Source organism: Ornithodoros turicata, chromosome 7 (genome assembly GCF_037126465.1).
Source record: "Ornithodoros turicata isolate Travis chromosome 7, ASM3712646v1, whole genome shotgun sequence".
Lineage (NCBI taxonomy): Eukaryota > Metazoa > Arthropoda > Arachnida > Ixodida > Argasidae > Ornithodoros > Ornithodoros turicata.
The window spans coordinates 15,935,216-15,955,709 of NC_088207.1; the positions used below are offsets into that span (position 1 = coordinate 15,935,216).

At 48.7% G+C, this 20,494-nt stretch overlaps 1 protein-coding gene and 1 long non-coding RNA gene across 2 annotated transcripts; both read left to right on the forward strand.

The window, feature by feature from the left end:
• The first annotated feature begins 9,572 nt into the window (after positions 1-9,572).
• Positions 9,573-10,488, forward strand: LOC135399582 (uncharacterized). Its single transcript, XR_010424352.1, has 2 exons — positions 9,573-9,684; positions 10,302-10,488. It is a non-coding gene; the product is annotated as an uncharacterized LOC135399582 (long non-coding RNA).
• Positions 10,489-16,146: 5,658 nt separating this feature from the next.
• Positions 16,147-18,886, forward strand: LOC135399583 (THAP domain-containing protein 1-like). Its single transcript, XM_064631308.1, has 6 exons — positions 16,147-16,469; positions 16,549-16,741; positions 16,966-17,169; positions 17,229-17,267; positions 18,559-18,633; positions 18,770-18,886. The coding sequence occupies exons 1-6, from the start codon at positions 16,393-16,395 to the stop codon at positions 18,869-18,871; spliced, it is 690 nt and encodes a 229-aa protein (XP_064487378.1). The 5' UTR covers positions 16,147-16,392; the 3' UTR covers positions 18,872-18,886.
• The last annotated feature ends 1,608 nt before the right edge of the window (positions 18,887-20,494 follow it).

Genomic DNA, 20,494 nt, shown 5'->3' on the forward strand with positions numbered 1-20,494 from the left:
CGCGTCAATTTTCTTTCACGATCAAGACGAAAATTCCTCGATCTTTGCAAGTACATCTGCCTCCCGGCTATTATGCGACGCCGCAAGCACTTCTAAATGCGATTAATCAGCGCGTAGGCGAACGCGCGCTCTTCAGCTTCGACGGAACCGAACAGAAATGTAAAATTCGGCTTTCCGAGGGCACCTCCACCCTAAGACTTTCCGAGTACCTGGCCGTGCTTTTGGGCTTCGAATCGCGTACCGTGTTCACGGGGGATGAGGATGCCACGAGCTCCGTCGAGGTACTCCTGGAACCCCCGTTTCACAACATAATCGTGTACACGGATATCGTGGAACCCACGTACGTGGGGAGCGGGAAAAAACCGATATTAAAAATACTACCCTTTTATTACGAGAAAGACAAGCACGTCGTCACCTACACGTTAGATAACATCCAGTATTTTAACCTGTCTCAATTCGAAATTCCTTCAGTGACGATCGTTCTCGCGGACAAAACGGGAAGACGTTTGCCGTTGCGGTCCAAAGGCAGAACCAATCTAACGTTGCATTTCAAATATGTACCGTAATTCCCCCAAAATAATTCCCGTGTACACGGGACCCCTTTTCCAACGAGGGGGCGGTGTGTTGAGCAACATATCCAAGTTTATCGTTCCCATCTGGCAGCAAATAAAACCGATCGCCAAGAGAACGTTGAAGCGCTTGGCGCGGAATTTGGCCGATGGCGAAGGAATATCGCGCGCAGTAAAAAAGACGGCCATAGCAACGGGGAGAGACGTGCTGGATTCCATGGAGGGCTCTGGAAACAACAACAATGGAAAGAAACGCCGCAAACGACAACCAAAGGCGCCGACACACGACGCACCTGCAGATATCTTTGGTACGCCGTGAAGGTCACACATCCGCTGCGCGCGCTCCGTCATGACGTCAACGAAAGGAAAAATACAGACGCCGATCTGTCTAACGAGTGACGTGATGATATTCGAACCCCCTTCCATTCAATACGGCGTGGAAGATACTTCGTACCAACTTTTTTATCCGGTCAATGGAGTAAATAATTCCGTGATCGAGTTTTGTATTCAAAATTTGCAAAGGGCACACTTGGATCTCTACGGCAGTTTCGTGTCTTTGACCGTGCGCATTGTTCGCGACGACGGGGAAGAAATGGACGAGAAAGATGTCGTTTTCCCAATAAACCACCTGTTGAGCGGCATGTTTAAGACAGTCACCGTTTATGCGAACAACAAACTCGTCAGTTCCAACGAGTTGTACGCCTACAGGAGTATTTTGGACGTCGTGCTTCATTCCACGCCCGCGGCTCAAGAAACAGTGCACGCGGCTGGACTTTATGTCGAGGATGACGAACATTTAAAGGACGATTACGACGTCTCCTCTCGCGGTCCGAAACAACGTTACGAAGCGACGAAGGGTGGAAAATACTTTAACCTGGTCGGTCAGATCAATACCGACCTGTTTCAACAGCCGCGCCTGATGGTACCTGCCGTCGAAATTCGCGTCGTTTTCCTGTTAAACAACGACGAATTTAAACTCGTATCGGTCCCCAAAGACAAGAAAACGTACAATTACGAGGTGGACATTAAAGAAATGACGTTACACTTGAAAAAGGTGACGCTGGCACCTTCCCTATTTTTGGAATACGAGCGGCGGCTTCAGACCACGCCGGCCATCTACGTGTTACGCGGATTGGAAACCAAGGTGCGGAGCTTGAGTGCCGGGAGCTTGGACGCTCACTTTGAAAACGTTTACCCCGAAAGGGTACCTTCCAAATTATGCGTCGCCCTGCTCGCCACGTCCGACTTTCTCGGCGACATCCAATCGAACCCCTACAAATTCCGTCATTACGACCTGTCTCATTCGATGCTCTCCGTGGACGGCCAGCAAGTGCGAGCCGAGTACGACTTTCAGAACGACCTCGTCAAAATTCCCTACTTTAACTTCTTGCAAGAACTGGGAGAGAAACATTTCAAGTATAGCTACGAGCGATTTAAAACGAACGGGTTCCTTCTCTACTTTAACTTGGACGTGGACAAGTGTTCTTCTCCTTCGCATTTGAACGAGTGGCGAAAAGGAAACGTTCGCCTGCAATTACGCTTCGCTAAAGCCCTTCCACACGCGGTCACCGTCCTCTTGATTTCCGAGTGTCCCAAGCTCATGTACGTCGACAAGGACCGTACGGTCACCTTCCCATAAGAAAAGATGTACGAGAGCGACATCTTGGAACTCGTGTCCCTGAACCCCCTCGCTTCCTCCATGCTGAGAGGCATTTGCGCTTCCGACGAAGCCTTCGTTTTACGCAAGCCCGGTTATTTAATCATCAATACGGAAGAGCGAAGAAGGCGCGGGCAGCACTGGGTGCTCTACCTGAAAAACTACGACGGGTCTGCCGTGTTTTTCGACAGCTACGGACTTCCCCCCATCGAAGCAAACCTTCGAAGGACTTTACCTGTAGTGGACGAGTATAACGACAAGTGTATTCAATCACCCTTTTCGCCTTACTGCGGGCTTTTTTGTATCTACGTAGCCACGCGCATGTCGAAACGCTACAGCTTGAAAAGTTGTGTATCCATGTTTTCCTGTAACCTCGAAGAGAATGACGAAACAATAAAACGTCTCCTCGTGAGCGAACTCGTTTCGTAAAAAATAGACTATTTATTTTTCACGACATACACAAGACCCTTGCGAGACGATCTTCCAACGTGCTGACCCGACGCTCGTCGTCGCCGGTCTGCACCGTGACGTCGAGGGATGTGTGGAGAAGCCAGTAGCGACGGACGATAGGACGGTTGAAACCCGCGTTGATGAGACACGGGTCGACTGTCTCTCCTCGTCTATACTTCTCCAGCAGCTCGAGCTTGTAATCTACGAAACGCTTCATTTTCTTTGCAATCTTCCCACTGACGGTGAACAGACGTAAGGGTATCGTCTTGAGAATCGAGCGAAAGTCTCCCTCGCAGCTATCGCCGTGAATATAATCGCGTAATCGCAGCAAGTCCCGATACATTCGCGTTTGCACAAAGGTGGCAAACCTCTGCTCGGGCGTCAATGACTGAGACGGAATGAGAGTAGACAACCTTTTTATTTCTCGTTACACATGAATTAGGCTCCAGCTTTGGTTTCGTAGCCGGGAAGGCAGCCCAAATACGGACGAAGGCTCGAGTCTAACCAATGGCTGGGGTTTCTCGACCAGAGTCCACCGCAGCGACAGGTAGTCAGTTGATCGCCGATTCGCAAAAAGAAGGTCTTCGGAGGAGGCTTGAAGGTTAGGACCAGAGGTAGATCTCCCGTCAGTAGCCATTCGTAATCTGCAACGAAAGGAGTGTGAGAAACGCGTGTTTTTATATCTCAAACACATACACACGTACAATCTTCTTCAGTCACAGAGTGACACTGATGGTCCATCTTCTCCATCTTCCTTCAATAGTCGAAGTCCTTCGCAACGTACGTCGAACGGTACCGTCCGACAGCCGAGAAACGGGCGAATCAATCGGTCCGTCCAATGCTTTTGCTCTGGAAAAAAATGTGAACGATTATAGAACGTATTAAAAAAAAAAACGAGGAAGCGTACCTTTGGACCACAATCCACCGCAATTGGTGCAGAAGAAGCGGGCCCTGCCAATCTCCCGAAATATGTGAGGCGGGAAAAAACCGACTTCACGCGCAGCAAAAGTGTTGTACACTGGAAACGAAACTCTTCAAACATTTCGACGATGATGATGATGATGACGTCATGGGTATTACTTACGAGGATCTACCAAGCTGATCATGATGGAATGACGATCGACCATTCGCTTCGACATTTATAGTAAAGCTTTGCCTCTCACTCTCTATGACGTCATTGAACGTGTTTAAACATGTTAAGACGTGTTTGAACATGTTTGAACATGGGCGGCGAAGTCGCCCCTGGACACACTCGTTCCTCTCCCTCTTTATGACGTCATTGAACGTGTCTGAACATGTTTGCACGTGTTTGAACATGTTGTGACGTGTGTAGACACGAACCCCGCAATACGAAAAACGTCACGCAGTACAAATTAGATTGGTGGTTAGTGTGTCGCGCCCAGTGTAGAAGGATCCTGGGTTCGAATCCCACTCTGGGTCTTCTTGTCGTCATGTACAAGTCGTTCCAGAGTGTTAGCTAGAAATTAGTGTAATGTTTTATTCAACGTCGATGGTATTATTGTCATATGCGACATCGCAAAAAGGCGCGAAAGACGGAAGGCGGGGTGGTCAAAGTACAGACGACACCGTCGCAATGCGAGGAGGAGGAGAGCGGTGTAGCGACTATAAAAGGTGCGCTGGTTCTACGACGATTGACACAGAAGCCCACGAGGGGCACCCATCCACGACACGAGGCGTTTCGTGGACCAAAATGTAAGTCGACCGTCTCTGCTGTGAGAGTGTATTCTATGTATAGCATTGTTTTTCAGGAACCAATAGCCGCTGTCACCGCATGACACTGACCACAGGGACTCATCCCATCCTCTCTCATCATCATCAATCTCAAGCGTTCCTCAACTGAAGGGAAAAGTGAGCATTGTTTCGTGAGAGGAATCTCGTACTGATTTTGTTTGACCGCAGTGCCGCGCTGTCTCGTATGTCAGTACGACCCCATCGATGCCATGCTCGTGGCCGTAGAAAGAGAGCACGAAGCTAGAATAGAGAATCTCGGTAATAGCCCAGTCGTCCTTTCAGATGACGACGACGACAGAGTCAGTAGTCCGCCTTTCGTAATACCTGAAACGGACGACGACCCTAGGACATGACAATGCAGACGAATTGCTCATGTGGGAAGGGGATCAGTCGTATGCAGATTTCATTCCTCTGTCTGGTAGGGTTCGAGATGAATCACCAGATGCAAGCCCAGAATTTCGAAACGAAGCTGAGCCTGTCCAGGGTCGTAGAATCGTTGAATTGAGAGAACACGTCGTAGAGAATCATCCCTCCGTCACGGAGAGACGATTCCTTCCTTTTTTTGTCACAGACGAGGCATTTGACGGAACGGCTACTAGGTACACGCTTCTCTGTTCCCCGCACGACGACAACGTCGACGATTTGCGACTCTATCTACCGAGCATAGCTCCAGTAATCACGCGCGTCCTCGAAGCTTATCCCATGCCTTTCAAATTTTGTCTGTGCTCGAAGGCGCTCATGGTTAAGGACGGAGCCGACGGGTTGACTTCGCATCTCCTTCACGTGAACCTTCACATGAGAGTCGTTCATAACCGCCAAGAAATCGAAGGCGCGATAAATGCTGCCATCGCAGAGTCCTCGCAACGCGTTGAAAACTATGCGAGAGAAGGGTCTGGTTTCACCTCGAACGACGTCCAATGTGTCGACTTAAAACTAACGCGCTTAAAACCGAAGCGGATTGGATGCACGATCGAGCTTCCCGAGCTGCTAAAGAGAAAAACAAAGACTCTCACAAACGTCAAACTTCCGCCGAATCACGAAAACGAGTGTTTCAAGTATAGCGTGCTGGCACTCTTACATCCTTTGAGGAGCAAACCAAACCTGCATGTAAGATACCACAAGTACATGAATCCTTCCCATCCGGAGACGCGCGTAACGTACTGGCCGCCCTGCTTCCCAGTCACTTACGAAGACATTACCCTGTGGGAGAGAAAAAACAAAATCTCCGTCTACATCTACGTGTTCGACGAGCAGACGAGTTCGATATCTACCGGACGGGTTCCCTGCACGCTCTATAAGGATAAAGTCCACCTGCTCGAGGTTAGGGAGCATTTCTATGGATCCGAAAATTTAGCACTTTCATGGGACGAAGTGACTACTTTTATTGCGAGAAATGCACGTCCGGTTACGGAACGAGAGAGGCATTGCAGCAACACGAACGTCTGTGTCGAGACGTAAACGAAGTGATTCTCGAAATGCCAAAAGCGGGGGAGTGTGTCTCCTTCAACAAGATACAGTACATGCATCCCTACCCCTATTTCGCGGTGTTGGACACGGAGAGCGTTTTGGAAAAAGACGCGCTCGTGAAGGACGCCTCGAGTGTGCACAGGATGAGCTCGTACAGCATTGTGCTAGTGAGAAGTTGTGATGGGAAAATAATGGACGTAGATGGCTATTTGGGACCCAACGCGGCAGAGAAATGCTTGCTCTCGCTCAAGCGATTTAGTGATCAAATCGATAGGTTGAACAGTTGTCCCGCGCCGTTGGTCATGAGTATGGAAGACCACTTTCGGCACGCGAGCGCTACACACTGCGAATTTTGTGGAATCGAATTTAACCGACATACGCGGAAGGTATCGCATCACGACCACACCCGCTTCGTAGAGTCCGGTTCTTCGAATTTTGTCGCGACGCTGTGTGATACGTGTAACCTTACGTGTCGTAATACCAAAGAACTCGTCGTGTGCGTGCACAACCTGCAGTACGATTTGAGCTCCCTTCTCCGCCACATGCACGTTCTAAATCTGGGCGAGCCGTGGATCTTAGCTTCGAGCTCGGAAAAGATAAGAGGGTTCAACATTGGCGATCTCCATTTCCGCGATACCACGCAGTTTTTCAACCTCTCCTTGTCGAACCTGGTGGAAACCCTGCTCGCCAGCGGTGGTGAAAGCGCGTTTCATTGTACCCGTCAAATGTTTGGTGACCGTTTCCGACGCCTCCTCAGGAAGGGCATTTACCCGTACACCTTCGTCGACAGTTTCGAAGCGTACAATTTGCCCGCACTACCGCCAAAGGAAGCTTTCAAAAGCGACCTGAACGACCAAGAGATCACGGACGAGGACTATCAGTACGCCCTCGAGATTTTCGAATTGTTCGAATGTAAGAACCTCGGCGGTTACACGCGTCTCTACGTCACGCTCGACGCCTGTCAGCTCTGCGACGTCGTGCTGTATTTCAGGAAGATCGCGCTAGAGACGGATGGGATGGATATCCTACGCACCGTGTCCCTCGCCAGCTACGCGTGGGGCAGCGCTCTGAAGCTCACCAAAGTCAAACTCGAGCTCATGAGCGATCGCGAGATGTACGAAACGATCGAGAAGGGAATCAGGGGAGGCATTTGTAACAGCTTCCACAGATACTGTCGGGCTAATCACGAGGGGTGCGACGATTACGATCCCCAGCAAGAAAAGACTTTTATCCAGTACCTCGACGTGAATAGTTTGTACCCGTACGCGATGACTTTCCATCTCCCGACAGGTGGTTTTGAGTGGGTCGATCCTTCGAGGTGGAGCGAGATCGATTTTCTCAACATTCCTCACGATTCGGAAGTGGGTTACGTGTACGTGGTAGACTTGTCTGTATCCCGAAGAACTGCACGCGCTCACCAGGGATTTTCCCCTGGCACCCGAACACAGGTGCGTGGACGAGAACGAACTCTCCCCCTACCAACGCCACCTGAAAGATGCGTTGGCGCTGAACGCCCCTTCCACAACGAAACTCTTGCTGATGTGCTACGACAAAGAACGCTACGTCGTTCATTATGCACTGCTCGCTCTGTACGTGAGGTTGGGCATGAAAATAAAACGTGTTCACAGCATCCTCTCGTTCCGCCAAGACAACTTTTTGCGAACCTTCGTGCAGAGAAACGTCGCGTTGAGGAATGCCGCGAGCACGAAATTCGAGCGACTTCTGTACAAAACCATGTCGAACAGCACGTTCGGTAAGTCGATACAAAATGTGAGACGGATGAAAAAGTATGCCCTAGCCTACGACAAAGAAAGCACGCTCCGAAAAGCTAGCTCCGTCGACAGTCAGCATTTTCACATTCTGAGTGATAAGTGCATCTTGTACGAGATGAAACAACGCCGCATCAAATGCACGCACCCCCTTTACGTGGGCTTTGCCATTCTTGAAATATCCAAAGTCCGAATGTACAGCTTCATCTACGAGTCGCTCTTTTCTCGCTTGACATGTCCAGTGCAATTGATCTATAGCGACACGGACAGCGTAATTTTTTCTCTCACGTGTGAAAGCCTGGAAGAGCAGCTGATGAAGATTGAGAGTGAGTTAGATCTGTCTTCCTATCCGCCGGACCACCCACTTTTCAACGACGAGCACGCGAATCAGATGGGGTACTTCAAAGACGAGACGGGGGGTGGAGTTATTCAGGAAGTCGTAGCCATCCGAGCGAAAATGTACAGCATTCTCTTGGCTGGGACACACAAACAGATCGCGAGAGCCAAAGGAGTTAAGAAAGGCGTGGTGAGGAAACATTTATTGCACGAAGTGTACCGAGATTCTCTGTTCAATGAAAAGGCGGTCTCTCAGAAGCAGTGCACCATCCAGAGTATAAAGCAAACGATGTACACCATTTCGAGACTCAAGAAGAGCTTGGTCCCCTACGACGACAAACGCTATCTCGTGGATGCCGTACACTCCTTCCCTTATGGGAGCTGCGAATACGGTAAGCTTTCCTAGTGTTTTGACGCGTATAGGATTACGATAGTACTCCCTCTTTGTGCAGCACCGGAAAACCCGGAAGAGAGCCCGAGACCATCGACGTCAGGCATCGAGTAACCGCGGAACAAAGAGCTGCACGCGCATGTAATCGAGAATAAAAGTTCTAGTCGAGACATCCCTCTCTCTCTCTCTCTCTCGCAGACAGGAGCAGCACGGGACATCGTGGCAGTGTGGTAGCGGAATGGGTGTACGAAAAGAATGACCATTCCGTCATCGTGCTGACGCAGTGACCCGCGCAATGACGACGCTGCGATGAAGATACCCCATATCCTTTCTCTTGAGGCAAGTCAGGGAGGGTGCAGGCATCTATCGACCAAGTCCTTTGTATGTATTCAATAAAGATGTTTCAGTGAAAGAACACGCAGAGTCTCGTCAAAGTTATTCGGTCTGTTTAATGCATTGCATGTCAATAACCAATCGGTATTTCAATAAATCAGTGACAAAGTTGACGATGTAGACTGCTTGCAAATGTCGCTGCTTCCGCAGGGCGTGCTTAATATGAGCGATGGCACGAGCGAGAAGGTCCACGATGTCTGCAGCGATGTAGTTGAATTCTGCGTTGGCCAAGCTCACAAATTCGCTCATCAGTCCCAGGGGTCCGTCAGGAACCGTTATGCAGACGTTCTTGTAACGGGCGTAAATTCGACGCACCATCTCCTGCAGCGGCCCCGGCGAGATCTCTCCTATATTGCCAAAGCCTACCATGTCTATCACGTAGCGAAAAGCAGTGATGACGAGCTCGTTGCGGGGACTTTCGCCGTTGAAACATTCCTTCTCCACTTCTTCCCAAGAAGCGTGGGTACGGGAACAATTTTGTAAAGAGTGGTAGCTGAACATCTTCACGTAGTGATGACGCGAGCGCGGTGCGCGCTGCCTTTATAGAGATAAACGCGCGCGCGCGCAAAGAACGGAGAATGAAAGCGAAACTGGAAAGCCACCCGTCGCCGCTAGGAGCGCGCGCGCGCGCAGCAGAGAGCCGAAACCGAAAACACCCGCGGCCGGCGCAGAGGGAGCTAGCAGCGCGCGCGCGCGCATGCGCGGACGGGTGGAGCAGAGGGCGCGCGCGCATCCATAGCGGCCGCTGCGCGTCGCCTCTCTCAGTTTCTCTCGGACCGTCGCGGAAGACGGACGTGCGCTCCGCGCGCTCGCTCAGTTGCTGGCTGGATCTCGTAGAGAGCAGACGTATGTTCTCCGCGCTCGCTCAGTTTCTGCCTGGAAGTTGCCGCGGGGGAAAAGGTGAGTGATTTGACGCGCTCCTTTTCTCGTATGTTTGCCGTGTTTAGCGGTGACCGCGCTCGTGTTAAGCCTTTTCTCGCATGTTTAGACTTGTTTTGTGGTGTCCAAGCCTGTTGACGCATGTTTAGCGATGTGTGGTTCCCGCCTTGTGTTAGCTGCGTAGTGTTGAGGTTAGACCTAAGCGATCGTCCCCGTAAGCCTCTTTCCTCGTATGTTTGCCGTGTTTAGCGGTGACCGCGCTCGTGTTAAGCCTTTTCTCGCATGTTTAGCGATGTGTGGTTCCCGCCTTGTGTTAGTCCGTAGTGTTGGGGTTAGGCCTAAGCGATCGCCCCCCCGTAAGCCTCTTTCCTCGTATGTTTGCCGTGTTTAGCGGTGACCGCGCTCGTGTTAAGCCTTTTCTCGCATGTTTAGCGATGTGTGGTTCCCGCCTTGTGTTAGCTGCGTAGTGTTGGGGTTAGGCCTAAGCGATCGTCCCCCCGTAAGCCTTTTTCCCGCGATGTGTACTGTTTTCTGTTTAGCAGTAGCGGTTAGACCTTTTCTCTCGCATGCCTAGACTTGCTTAGCAGTGCTGTCATTTTTACCCGCCGCTAGTATCTTGTTCTGTCTTTGTCGTCTAGAGCTATGATGGTGGCGCCATCTGGTGTGATGCCTTGCAACTAAGTGGCCACCTGTCGTCGATCTCTGCAACTGCTGGGTGCAAACTACCAACATGGCGGACGCTGGTCACTCGGGTGTTGCGGAGCGGCTTCTTCGCCGCGGCATCGTTGATTTTCGAATAAATTGTTTCTCTCCACTCTATTTCTATCTTTTTATTTTATTTTCTGCCTATTTTTTTATTTTTTATGACCACGATTATCCGGAAACGCACATCTTGGTCTGGACGCAAGATAGACGTTCCCCAATTAGTGTGATGGCTCCCTGGAGGGTGCTGATTAATGTGGGGGGTCCCAATTAGCTCTAATTGCTAATTAATGGCGTCCAGGCCAGATGTGCGTTTCCGGATAAACGTGGTCAGTACTTACTACTAACGTAGACAACAATTTAAATATTCTTATTCTAGAATCAGGTTACAAAACGCATTAAAGGAGCCACCAAAAATAAGCCATCCAAAATATTTTCTGTCTTTTAGCTAGTATTTAGCTCTTCTAGCTACCGCTAGAAGAGCTAAATTTCATTTCGGTTTTTCGCACAAGTGGCACCCCTAGCGGTAGGGCAACATACCTGTTCCCACACCGCGATGTTCCATTGGAAATGTACCGAAAGTTCGCGTGGCTAACGTTTTTGGTACGCAGAAAGTTTTATGGCATAAATGCGTCGTCGTGTGCCACCGGAACTTGGTACGGTAAGCAGGGAACGCGCTACGTGCATAAATATGGATTACTTTTTTCTGCACAAACCCTATCAGGGTGTCCGAGCGAACCGAAAAAAAAAAAAAAACGCTATTGTGGTGCGAACCGGAACGGAATCGAAACCGTATACCTTTTTTTCGCTCAGGAGGGAAACCGAAGAATTTATTTAACGGCATTCCGTCCAAGAAAAAACTTCGCCGGTTTGGACTACGAATAGACGAATGAAACTGACGTCGCGTGTTCTGAAGTCACGTCATGGATACTTTACGAGGGTTACGGTTACGGAGGAATGTATGTCGGTATACTATGACCCTTAGGCTCCCTTTGTAACGTTTTTATCGTTCGCGCACATAGACTCAGAGGTACATGTGACCGGTTGTAACTCTCTACCAATGTGCCGTAGTGTTCGTTTTAATTTCATCCGCCCAAACTCTTCGCTCTGGCTACGTTCCCCTTAAGAGGAAACACACTCAACTAAACAGTGACCCAAGGAGGCTGCGTAACGGCTTTTCTTTCGGTAATGTCGGGCAACGCGTCCTTTGTTTGATAGCAGCGAAGTTGAACACATTTACGTACCCGCGACGGCAAGCGCGTGCGAAATGGCGCCTCTTTTGTGGACAGGACACGAAGAAAAGAAAACGGAGCCGTCGAGCGCATTTGTGAGTGAAGGTGTTCCTCGATTTGCGTCGTACTTGCGCTGGTGCATGCTGGCTAGGAAGCAGATATTCGGATCGGACGCAATCGCACCAATCTAGCAAGAAAGTACTTTACGTATGACATTACGACAAACAAGTCCGTCTGTATTATGCGCTTCAAGAAAGGAGAAAGCCTATTTGAACTGACAGTCACCTACGGGAACCAGGAGCTACCAACATCTCAGCTGTCTATTAATATTGAATACCATGTATGCGGAATAAACGGGTTTACATTTTGCAACATTTTTTTTTTCTGGGACTGAATATGCACATCAGAAGCGGAACCAGTTAAAACCGGTATGAACCGCTATTTTTTTGCTCCGGAGCAGAACCGGTACCGGACCGTTTGTGATAGAACCGGAACGAAAAACGTTTCGGTTCGACACCCTGCACCCTGTACATCGGATGAATTCTAGAATGATTGCTGAACGAAAAGGGAGATGGATTTAAATGGAGAAATACCTACTTTAACGATGCTCTTGTAACTATAAGTTACTTCCCGAGACTGGTCACGAATAATGCAGATACCCGCATTTATAATGTATAGTAAAGTGGGTCAACGAAGACACAGTTCCTTTAAAGGAGCACCAAAGTGCGAAAATTTCTCAACGCGGAGTGGAAGATGTCGTTACCTTAAGAACAAACGGAACTGGATTCATTCACTGCGTGGTTCGTGATTTATGACTTAAAGAAATCGCAATTTACGCTGTCCCTCTCCCTCTCGTTCTCAAGAAGCCCGACAACGCGGGCTGGCCTCGGATTGGTCTCCTGACACGATCTCCCGCTACGATTGGACAAATCGTTTGAGGAGACCAATGGGAGCCCGCTCCACATTGTCGCTTTTCTTGAGAACGTGAGGGAGAGGAAAAGTGATTTCTTTCGCTCATAAATCAACAACGATCGACGCAACGGATGAATCCCGTTCCCTCTGTGTCGATGTCAAGGTAACGGCATCTTTCATTCCGCGGAGAGAAACATTTACGGACGTACTCGTATAGTCAATACTAAATGCGACGTCCGGTGCCCATGTCCGTGCAGACGATAATGTACTAAACTCACCGATAATGTAGTCGTACCGGGGTAGAATGATCCATCTGTCGTAGTACGAGTCGGGCGGTGGATTTGTGAAAGTCAGGGTAGCTATTCCAAATGCCACAAGGAATATCGCAGATTTTGGAGCGTAAGGCAACTCAACGTCCATCTTGCCCTCTGGAACATAAAGGACGCAATGAATCACCGCGCAACCTCATCGCACAGGCTGTTTCATTTGCACCTTCAATGATTTCGGGCAGTTTACTGACAGTCAGACTGAATGACGCTTCTATTGACCGTTAAAGGAGCATGGAAGTGTAAACATTATTCCTCCTCGCAGATTGAAAGATGGCGTTACCTTCAGAGCAATACAAAAATGATTTATCCTTCGCGATATCAGCGCAAATTAAGGAATCCGCAATTTAAGCTTTCACTTTTCTCTCGAGGAGGAGGAGGAGGGAGGAGTGTCGTTGGGAGGAACCGAGAGGTCTGCCTGCCTGATTAGGCGGCATGTTTCTCGGGAAGGGAAAGGTGGTGGAGAGGAGAAGAGGAAAGGGTGAAGTGGAAGACCGAGCGGAATCCGCTCGGGGGGAGGATAGCTGCGTCCATGGGCCGACTTCAGGGGAACTGTGCCGGCATACGCCTATTACACATCTGAGGGAAACCCAGGAAAAACCCCAGACGGCACAGCCGGCCCGCGGATTCGAACCGCGGACCTCCCAGTCTCCAAGCGCACGCGTTACCGCTGCGCCACCGGAGCTGGTGACTTTTCTCTCCTTTTCAAGAGGCGCAGATTCTTCGCGTTGGTCTACGCCAACTACTTGCCCAATCATCGCCTTGAATCGTTTGCGGGGACCAATGGGAGGCACCCACGCCTCTTGAGAAAGAGAGATGAAAGGAAGCGTAAATTGGCGGCTTCCTTTGCGCGTAAATCACGAACGGGTAGAGTGTCGCCCCTGGTGACGAGACTCTCCATTCATCACCTCGCAATAAAGTTGTTGTTGTTGTTGAATCACGAACGACGGAACGGACGACGTCCGTTCCTTTTGCATTGCTATCAAGGTAACGGCATCCGACGACGACTTTTCCACAAATCAGGAGTGATAACGACACCATTCTGTGCAATGGTTCCTTTTCACCGTGGTATGTGGTTTTAAGACTGTAATCGTGAGACGGATGGTATTCGTATTCGTACCTGTATAAAAGGACGTGACATAAAATGATATTTCGAGAGACTCGTTCGTTGAGAAGTGAATGAGCACTCAGCAATCCCAGGACTCAGTTTCTCGTTCAAGTACACAGACAAATGCGGATTTTGTGTTAGGTCAAGGAAAAACACGAATTTTGTGTTTGAAAGCTTTGTTTCTGTTTGTTTGTTTTTTCAGTGCGCAGTTTTCTTTCTCCTTGTAAACAGAAATAGTGGTGCACCATTACGCCAACACTATGTGGCGGTGAAAGGGCTAGGTGGGCAACGTCACGACCACGGTGTAAGATAAACAGGGGTGTTGACACCTACGCCAGCGGAGCGTCTAGATAATGTTCGCCTTCAAGGCCCTTCGCCTGATCCCCATCTCACGGTGTGCAAAATAGCTGCCGAGGCCAGGAGTCGAAGACCCTCGCTTGCAACGCCGGGAGAGAAGAAGGTCACCTTTGGCAGTGTCAGTCCTACTCCGCGCCGAGAGATGGCGATCAGATTAGGGGGCTCAGGAGACGAACACTATCTCGACGCTGCCTTCGCATGGCGAGACGAGAGAGTGTCATCACCTCTTATTTTACCTTGCATCGTGCTCACGACTACCCAAGCAGCACAGTGTACTGAAAGTCGAGTGCAATGGGGTGGACGGTATGTGTCTTATCAACGTTCTTTAGTTGCACGAGCCTGTTCAAGGCCTTCCACCTACCCGTCCACCCCTATTGCACTCGACTTTCCGTACCTTGTGCTGCTTGGGTAACGCCCTGGAGGAATGGAATGTGCGTCCTGGGCCGACATCTAAGGGAACTCTGCCCAGATATGTCGGAAGGCCTCTGAGGAAAACCCCCAGTCAGCACAGCCGGCGCCGGGATTCGAACCCGGGTACCTCCCAGTCTCGACGTGATATGGCCAGCACGGTAACCACTGAGCCACGCTAAGCCATAACTCTTAGACCATTCTTATGATCTTTGTTGTCGTTGCGCCACTAAACTCCCAATCATCATCATCATCTTAGACCATTCCTTCACCACAGTTGATAGCGGAAAGAACAACATATTAGGGAGTTTTACTACAGGTTCTCCCGCCCATTTAAATCAAAGCGCCATCTAAATTAATTTGCATCGTCCCCTTTGAAATAATCAGGTATCATCCAAATTAATCCGGGTAGCCCTAAATGGGAGCCTTCTAAGTCCTCTAAGCACCTGGATTAAATCGGGTGGCACGCGAATTAATTTTGATGGTACTTCAATTGGACGGGAAAACCTGTAGATGTGAAAGTGTCACCACTAACGGTCACGAAAACACGAGAAACTGATTGCCCTGTTCCTTAGAAGTTTTGCGAATCTACTAAAACTTTACCAGAGAATATTCCCTATCTAAAAGAGAAACAAACAAAAAAAAACATAAAAATAAAAAATCTTGCTGTTATCTTAATACGCGAAAGACCGTTCTACAGAAGCGAAACAACCTTTGGGTGGTTTTCGTTCACCAAAGTCACGTGCTGTCTCATATAGCGATACCTATTCGCGACTCCGGTGAACTATAGGTGGCGCCCCGAAATTCCAAGATGGCGGACGACTGCAGGTCTCCTGAGCAAAGCATGGAGGTAAGAAACTAAGGAGAGGGCTATAAGATCGGAGGGCCGTGGGACCCCTCTAGCGGTCGCTCCTGGCAATACCACGCCCATCTAGTTGCCCAGTCACGTGATCCCCACATGTTTCGGAGTTATGGCGGTCTGCGCGGAGACTTGGAAGTTTAGCAAACCTCATCTTCAGGAAACCTCTTACCTTCAAGAAGTCCATTCGCACAATACTTTGAAGGTTATGAGGTGTTTCAACATTCGCCGCGTGATAAATCACATCAAAAGTTGAGCAAAACAGAAGAGAAGCCAGGCAATGTCACGATGACGTACGTACGTCTTCTAGCGATTTAGTGATCCATTGCTTCCACACTGAGATGATCTATCTTGTGTTTCAACGGGTCTGATAACTTCTAACTCCAAAGATGTTATGAAAGCGAAAACAAGTTATTCGGCCGCAGCTCGTGTCTGTATTCAGGTAAGGTACGCCGCGGACATGGAGGACGCCATGTTTTATGACGTCTTGCCGTGACGTTTATGGGTCACGTGTGTGGGCAACTAACCACAATGCCATGCGCGGGTCACAGCACACTCGCTTCACAGGGGGGCCAGAAAGCCGCCATTTTTGTAACTACCCCCAAGCGGTCGCTTTCCGCAAAATCGCCATCTTGTCGTGTTCAACGTCACGGAACTATCGCCCAATCACATCTCGGCTTGGCTTGTTTTCTTTATTATGTTTTGTTTCTCCGTCTCAGCTGATCCGTGTCATCTGCTTCGCCGCTTTCGACGTCCGCTTTGACTTCGCGTGTTTGGCTATTGAATTGCGTTTGCTTGCCACACATGCCACTTCTGTGACAGGCCATGGTAGTGTGTTGTTATTCCGGTTGCGCTAATCGTTCAGAGTTTGCAAGTAAAGAATCTGGCATAACGTACCACCAGTAAGTATATATCCCTGTGCTCTCGGTTTCGATTCGTCTCATTATGTTGTCTTTGTTTGTTCTCGGCGGTACGTTTTAGCTTTCCCCGAGACGAGTCCTTACGATTGCAATGGGTGAATGCGATCGGGAGACCGGATTGGGTGCCAACGAAGTACAGCCGAGTGTGCTCAAAACACTTCAGGAACGAGGACTTCGACAGAACGTCGCTAACACGCGTGCGCCTGCGGGAGGGTTCCGTTCCTGTCGCACATCCGTCGGTTCAAGTTCACCAGGTACGTTTCGCCATAATTATGGTCGATAATCAATTGCATATAGCCACACTATGGGCCCAGAGCTTGGGTACAAAGGGAATTAATGCAAGGGACATGTTAGCGGTCAAATTTGCCAAGTATTTGCTCGAGGTCAGGCCCTTTGACCACAAAATACGTTCACCAGTTCTTTTGTGTCTTTGGTGTTTAAAAGTCTGGTAAATACAACTCGTTCGTTGTCACGTCAGGAGGAGCATGACTTGCCAGCCAGACGGGAACCTAGCGGGCAAGAACCAATAGGCGTGTGCACGCCTGAACCCGGCACGAGCAACGTGAGCCTGCCTGAGCCTGACACACAGGAGGAGATTGAAGTGAGCATGGCGTCTGGATCTGACACTCAAGAGCCAATGGATGTGGGCCTGCTCGAACCAAAGACACCAGAGCGAATCCATGTGAGCACATATTTGAAAGCCTTTCAAATGTGATGCCGAACAATAGTATGCCGTTACAGGTAGACAGAACTACAAGCACACCTCTTGCGTCTGCTGTGGTAGGTATCATTTTTTTAGCATTAACCGCACAGTTTGTTTCACGAGTAAATCTTTATGGGTTTGTGCTGCCTTCATGTTTTTATTTGTTTTATACGATACATCAATTTGTCAGTCTTGCTTACTTAGTGGAGTGAAAGATGAACTGTATCGCATGCTAGTCCTTGAGTTGGTTAGCAAGCTTCCTATTCATTGTCATCCCCAGTTGACCATTAGGTCTTACTCAGAATTGAGCCACTTGCTCTGTGGCAGTGGTTGCCCAAACACTGGCCTCCCTTTCTCTTCTCCAAGTGTGTCATGGTTCGGTTTTTCAGGCTGTACAGAAGTTAGACCCAAGGTGTTATGCTCTTACTCATAATCGTGTGTAGGGAATCAACAGCTCAGGCTTCACTACTAAGCCACCTACCACAACTTCAATGTGAAGCCTCAGCAGCACAAACAAATGAACCACAGATGCATTGTGCCTGTCATGCACTTACACATTCGGTGCCTGGCTTGCATGTCACATGTATATAGTGTGCGACATTAAAAACTGATCAGAGCTCTTCATGAAGAGAGCAATAATCCTAAACCAGAGAGTATCTATGTTGCACATGAGTTACAACCAGGTGCTACTTTTGATGTGACACCTGTTTGTAACCCAAGTACCACAAAGGTAGCCTCCGGTTTCCGTTTATCAGTCTCACTGTGATGCACTCTGATCAGTTCTTAATGATGCACCCTGTATACCAGCACCCTGCAATATATCTATGGCATGACGATCACACAGAAGAGCAAAAATCATGAGAACACAGTAGGATTTAGTTCGGGCAACTATATTTGAAAAGCATTTCCAACGACCATAAAACCACATAAAACCCACTTCCTCACAGGTACCCCAAACAGATCTTGTACAGATTTAAACATGCCCTACGCATGAAAAAAACACTGTTCACTTTAATGCCCATCAATCGCATTTTCCATTAAAATTTCGCACACTGGGTCACTGCTTCGAAGACTACTCCCGCACGGTGTAAACCGAGGTTGTCCGCTACTCCCTCATATCTTGGCTTTAACATGGTGTTCAATGGACCAATCCCAGCATGCGCCTGGCATTTGTCCATACTGGATCCCAGCCGCGAATAATCCTGGATCCGCCCAAGCTTTCCACGACACAGCACCAAACTCCATCTACAAGTGCTGCAGGACTTTTGAATCTTTATTTGGAAGTTTTCGTTTTGTTCTGATTATCAAGGGGCCCTGAATGAAACAGTGTTTTAATGATAATGGTTCTTGCGTGCACTCTCCTTCCAGTCCAGCCCCACACCAGCCAAGGCTTCCAGCAGTATCAGTTCCGACACACCAGGGCGATTTGAACAGTCGCGCACGGTAAGCCTTCGGAAGTATTGACACTAGGGGCTTCTCTCATTCTCTCTCCACTGCAAATCAAATGTAGCCTTCCTCTTTGCCTCTGAGTATTGGGACTTTACACCGCGGTTGTGTACTTAATTTAATTTCTTTTCAGGGCTCTTCCGCTTGTCTGTTCACAAGCTTGACTCCGAACACTAGCAGGCCTGACCCCATGGTAAGGATTGTGCTCTCAGTGGAAAGACTAGGATGTACATAACTAACGCACAGGGGTTATGATCATACTGAACATCCTATGTATTACATTTGTACTGCTATTTCCACGTCTTTCCAGGACACAACCCCCAGTGGCTCAACACCAAGCACCAGCAGATGTGAACCTTTGGTAAGAATTATACTCGACGTGGAAAAGAATTGCATGTTCATAACTAATACGTTAAGATTCCACTGTAGGTGCTGACTGCACCATTCAAGTATATGTTCCAGGAGCAGGCTTTCAAATACCTTATTTCATACAGTACAGGTGCATAAGGGAAAACCAGTTAGACTTGAGCATACAGTTTAAACATATTATTGCCCCTTTCACGGCTACATTTCAGTACAGTACAGTGCAGTGCCGTTAGTTGCAGCCTGTTGTATAGTTACTGGCCCGAGGAAACATTTCTCAAATTATCTGTTGCCAGCACTTATTGGTGTTAGCAATGGGTATGAGGGTAGTCTGAGTGAACTAAGAGGGACAGTCTTTCTGACAAAACTGATCTGTCTCTGCTGCAGCGATGCTGGCAACACTTGTAGCCTAATAGTTATAGTTACAAAGCTCAGAGAGTGCTCTATATCATGGAGGGAATTCCCAGCTTGGTATGCATGCTGCTGATTATTACTAACCCCAATACTTGTCACAATGAATTGTACTGTTTGAATCAATAAAGATGGATTTGATCAAGCGCAATGGCGTGGAGAAACTTCTGTGATCTGCATGGCTGACTTTTTGTCATCTACTGTGACCACTGCAATGTGGATCTCTCCTCTAGTGAGTATATGCACAGTGTGTCAAAAAAGGAGCAGTGTTGTGCTACTGTGTCTCGTGATACTAGGTCCTAATTCACAAAGATATAAGGGTGCGATTGCTTCCATTCAGTGCTAGGTAAATACGTCAAGAGTGCTCATAGTAAACAGTTAAATTCGAGACATCCAAGGTCTGTTTATCTGTACGAGTGATACGCTGAGAGCTGGCAGCTCACTATAGGCAGGCTAACTGCTGCATCAGATGTTTTTTTTAAATTTTAGTAAACATAATGTTAGGACAGTAACTGTAGACCTTCATACTTTCTTCGAATAGCCACCATATGAGTAGGTCCTGTACCAGACAGGCAATCATGCTGTGTTGTAAAGGAACTCTGAGCAAGCAGCTCCTACATGTATCTGACCAGAAGCACAACCTGTGCATGACTGCATGGCCTTGCATGTGGCTGCCACGTACTATCTAAATTGTTCACAGCTGAGTATTAATGAGGTTATTGGTACCTGTTGTCTCAGGCGACATCCTCTGAAGACACGCCAGTAAAGGCCTTCCTCAAAAAGGAAGTCAAACGTATAGGCAACCTGCATACCCTCAGCAAAAAACGAATCAAGGCCTTGCAGCAGGCACAAAGACGCATCAAACAGAAAGTTGCAAAGCTACAGCATGTGATATCCCATCTCACATCTCAGAACATTTTACTTCAAGAACACGCAAGCTGCCTCGAAAACATTGCCGGTGCAAACAAGGACTTGCTGATGAGGCAGTCAGCAAAAAGTAAGGGGACAAGCTTGCCTCATAAGTACAGCCCAGAGTTACGAGCGTTTGCACTTACCTTACATTTCTATTCGCCACGTGCATATA

Excerpts from the sequence above, each read along its gene's own strand:
- LOC135399583 (XM_064631308.1), top strand. The coding sequence starts at position 16,393 with ATGGTAGTGTGTTGTTATTCCGGTTGCGCTAATCGTTCAGAGTTTGCA. Across the intron at positions 16,470-16,548 it reads TCTGGCATAACGTACCACCA|CTTTCCCCGAGACGAGTCCT; the intron begins GTAAGTATATAT and ends GGTACGTTTTAG. Across the intron at positions 17,268-18,558 it reads CACCTCTTGCGTCTGCTGTG|TCCAGCCCCACACCAGCCAA; the intron begins GTAGGTATCATT and ends CTCTCCTTCCAG.